The 3,734-nt window shown below is 39.8% G+C and overlaps 1 protein-coding gene across 1 annotated transcript; it reads right to left on the bottom strand.

Annotated features, from left to right (window-relative positions):
* Positions 1-627: 627 nt before the first annotated feature.
* Positions 628-3,391, bottom strand: LOC149002544 (uncharacterized). The gene is made up of 5 exons (XM_089137688.1): positions 2,921-3,391; positions 2,330-2,831; positions 2,014-2,215; positions 1,424-1,909; positions 628-1,314 (listed from the first exon to the last, which is right to left on the bottom strand). Exons 1-5 carry the CDS (start codon positions 3,276-3,278, stop codon positions 868-870), a joined length of 1,995 nt encoding a protein of 664 aa, XP_088993814.1. The 5' UTR covers positions 3,279-3,391; the 3' UTR covers positions 628-867.
* Positions 3,392-3,734: the final 343 nt, after the last annotated feature.

Genomic DNA, 3,734 nt, shown 5'->3' with positions numbered 1-3,734 from the left:
AAACAATCATTTAACCATACCAAGACACCTCATCCTCTTCTTACCTAATGAAACTCGGGCACTTTTGCCAAACATCTCCCACCACTTTTTATAAATTGTATCTTTTATTTTATTTTATCTAAATATTCATTAACTAAAATAAAGACACCTCATCCCTTTTTTCCCCTCGTCCTCCCCCATTACCTTCCTTGTTCCATATTACCCATATAGGTGCCACCTCCTCCTCTTTTGTCTTTGATTACTCACCAAATTGAATATTATATATTATATAATCTAGACATATTTAATTAAATATTATATATTATATAAATTCTATTACTGACACCACATGTTAGCACTTTCATATGTATATACACATATAGAGTATCTTTAAACTAAATAATCAATGGGCCTACCTTATGGGCTTGTGGGCTTATTTCGATTTCTTGTGCGGGCGCCTACTTAGGGATTCAATTATTAATACCTCCGGGTTTAGAAAAATATGTTGATTATTTCATTGTCATAAGTTCAATTTAATTTCACCATATAAGAGACTAACAGACAAATATGCGTATCGACCTGGTTATGGATCAGGGCGTTCAAATGTTACCAATTGTTTAACTAATCTAGGGGATCGGAAACAAACTAAGCGAGGCATCACATATCTACGCAAGGCAATTAAAGCAAATTGGCTAAGATGAAACTTGATTTAATAAACACAACACTTGATAGTACAAGAGTTTTTAGTTGACTAACAAAAAAAAAATATTCCAAAAGTGATTCAAGATATTTTTTTATTCCATGCATGTAGTGTTAAGGATTCTTAACACACATCATATACTGCTATACTTTGAGATGGTCAAGGATGGGAAAGAGAGACCTAACTCTCTACACCCTGAAATGCGCAAGGCTGAGATCTATGTCCTTCGGAACCTTCCTATGTGGAGGGTACTTGGGAAGGAAACTTGCCACATATTTAGCAGTCTCCAAGTAGTGGGTATACTTGGCTATAAGTACATCATTGCTGATCTTCTGATTGTCACTATGATCATCTCCTCCATGCCTCAATCCATTGTTTCTAATTTTCAATCCAGGCTTAGCTTCACTCAGAGGATTGTCTAGAGGTGCATAATTTTCCCCCAGAATGTTCTCCATGAAAGCTTTAGACTGAAAGGTCCAGTTACCAGTCTTCCAATTGAAGCTATAGAGTGGAAGGAATCGTTGACCATATGTTGCAATGAACTCCAGTGCAGCTAGAATGAACTCAAACTCTTCTTTTGACATGTAGTACGGGAAACTGACTGTGGTCCACCCAGGTTTAACACCAGTGTAACCCTATCAAAGCAAATTCAAAATAAGATTAGTCACAATAAATTTAAGATGGACATTTACCAGATTTTTGTGGGATTGAAAGGTTAATCGATTTTTGCGGTTAAGGATTCACCTTCTGGATAGCAGCACGGAAAGCTAGTGATTGAGTCTCATCGACGCCAAGTAGATGGTGACCATAGGGTCCAGCACAAGCACACCCAGCTCGAGCTTGGATTCCAAAGAGATCATTGAGGATCTTTGCAACGAAAGGCCCGTGGAGAGGTTTATCTCTCTTGTTTCCTGACTCTGCCCACATATATAGACCATTACTACCTCTTTCAGCTTTCTTATGATCGTGAGAGGAAGAATTTGTGGTAGAGTAAACCACGAAAGAGAGTACTGCTTGTCTTGGAGCACTCGTATTCCCTAACACCCATATGTTTTTGTTTGGAAGAAGCCTTTGCAGTTCTGCATTGATGTAGACATGCTCCTGTTTCTCAATCACACTGTATCCCATGAAGTCCTTCACCCAGAAACTCATAGCTGCTCTTATCTTCTGGACGATTGGTGGAGTTCCAGCATCTTCCCTTTCTTCCACATCAGTATAATACAAAGTGTGCTGCAGATTGATTCACATTAATTAATTCACAGATTAGCTAATAAGTCCCGTCATATAAAGTAGTAAATATAGGAATGGTAACCTAGAATAATGAGGGAGCTTACTTCTTCACTAAAAGCATTGACAAAATCAACAGTTCCTCCTCCGCAAGTAGAAGGGGCAGAAGAACTCAACTTGTACAAGGCCTTATGCATCAATAGGAGGCCAGGGGTACCAGGTCCACCAACAAACTTGTGTGGGCTCATGAATATAGCATCATAGCCTTCTATCTCCCCAGATCTCATGTTAATCTCTGCGTAAGGAGCACTGCAAGTATCCAAATAAATCATTTCTATCAAGATTAGAGAGAATAAATAATTGAAGAAACAGCCATTATCTAAACCAATATATTCTAAGCACGAATTAGCTAGCTTGACTAACCTTGCTGCATAATCAAAGCATGCAAAAGCTCCATGCTGGTGAATAAGTTTGGCGATGGCATGTGTATCAGTGTATGTTCCGGTAACATTACTACACGCTGAGAATGATCCCAACATAGGACGCCTGGAATCCTTGTGAGACTCAAGTTGTTGACTTAGAGCTCGCATGTCTATCAACCCATCATTGTCAAGCCCGATTTCTATCACCTCAGCTAGGCTATTACGCCATGAGAGGAGGTTGGAGTGGTGCTCGTATGGCCCGACAAAGACCACCCATCTCTCCTCAGTCTGTAGGGTTGATAATATCCTATCTCTCATGGTTGATGGTACTGCGATTCCCATCACCTCTTGCAGGCGCTTGATGGCAGCAGTGGTGCCAGAGCCACAGAATATGAGAGCATCATCTGGTCCTCCACCTAAGCAATTCTTGATGTATCTAGTGGCATCCTTGACCATCTTGGTGGTCTTGAGCCCCACATAGCTGTCACTAGTATGTGTGTTACCTGTAGGAATGCACACAACCAGAATGAGTTTAACCCACTTCATGAATAATATGAATCATGAATACTCTAATTCAAACAAATCAACTTACCATAGAAGGGAAGAACACTATCGGCGATATAATCTTCGATGAAGCGAAGACTTTTACCAGAGGCCGTGTGGTCTGCATAGGTGAGAAGGCGTCTCCCACAAGGACTGTTGAATTCAACATCTTGTCCGATCAACTGTGACCGTAACCACTCAAATTTGGTTTCTGCAGAATCACTTTTAGTGACTTCCATGTCATGCATACCGAAGGACTCTGATCGAAGGCCACGGGGATCATCAGTGTCCAAAATACTACTTTTTGTGGACAAATTGTTGCTCATCATGGGATGTTTGTCATGGTGATGAAGCTCTGCCTTTGGGTGCCAGTAGGTTTTTTCAACCATGGCTTGTTCGATCTCCATGTTTTTTTCTTTCACAAGAAGATGGTTGATGTATGAGGAAGAGGGCTTTGGCGTACTGTTTTAGGGGAGAGCTTCAGCTTGTTGCAGAGAAAAGAAGAAACTCTGGAAGATGAGGAAGCAAACTGGTCTGTCTTTGAAAGATCTGAAGTGGGCTCTTATAGGCTGTGGGAGGCGTAGTAGTCAAAAGAAGACTCAATCAACTAATGGAAATGTAAAAACTAATGAAGACTAAATTAATGGTGGGCTGCGAAGGTTTAGTAAAATGTATGATATAATTTCCTTTACTTCCAAGACTTAGCATTTCTTTTCACATTATATTCATACAAAATCAACTATGAGAAAGAAATTTATTCTTTTCTTGGTACTTAACGTTTCATTATCCAAGGGTGGGAATTTAACGGAGCAAACAAAGAAGTCATTAATGCCTTACATGAACTCATGTAAAGAACTTTCGCA

Source organism: Hakea prostrata, chromosome 10, assembly GCF_041222555.1.
Source record: "Hakea prostrata isolate BN-2017 chromosome 10, UWA_Hpros_2, whole genome shotgun sequence".
In the NCBI taxonomy this organism is placed as follows: domain Eukaryota; kingdom Viridiplantae; phylum Streptophyta; class Magnoliopsida; order Proteales; family Proteaceae; genus Hakea; species Hakea prostrata.
The sequence above is the reverse complement of the archived record's forward strand: the minus strand, read 5'-3'. Positions and strand labels throughout refer to the sequence as shown.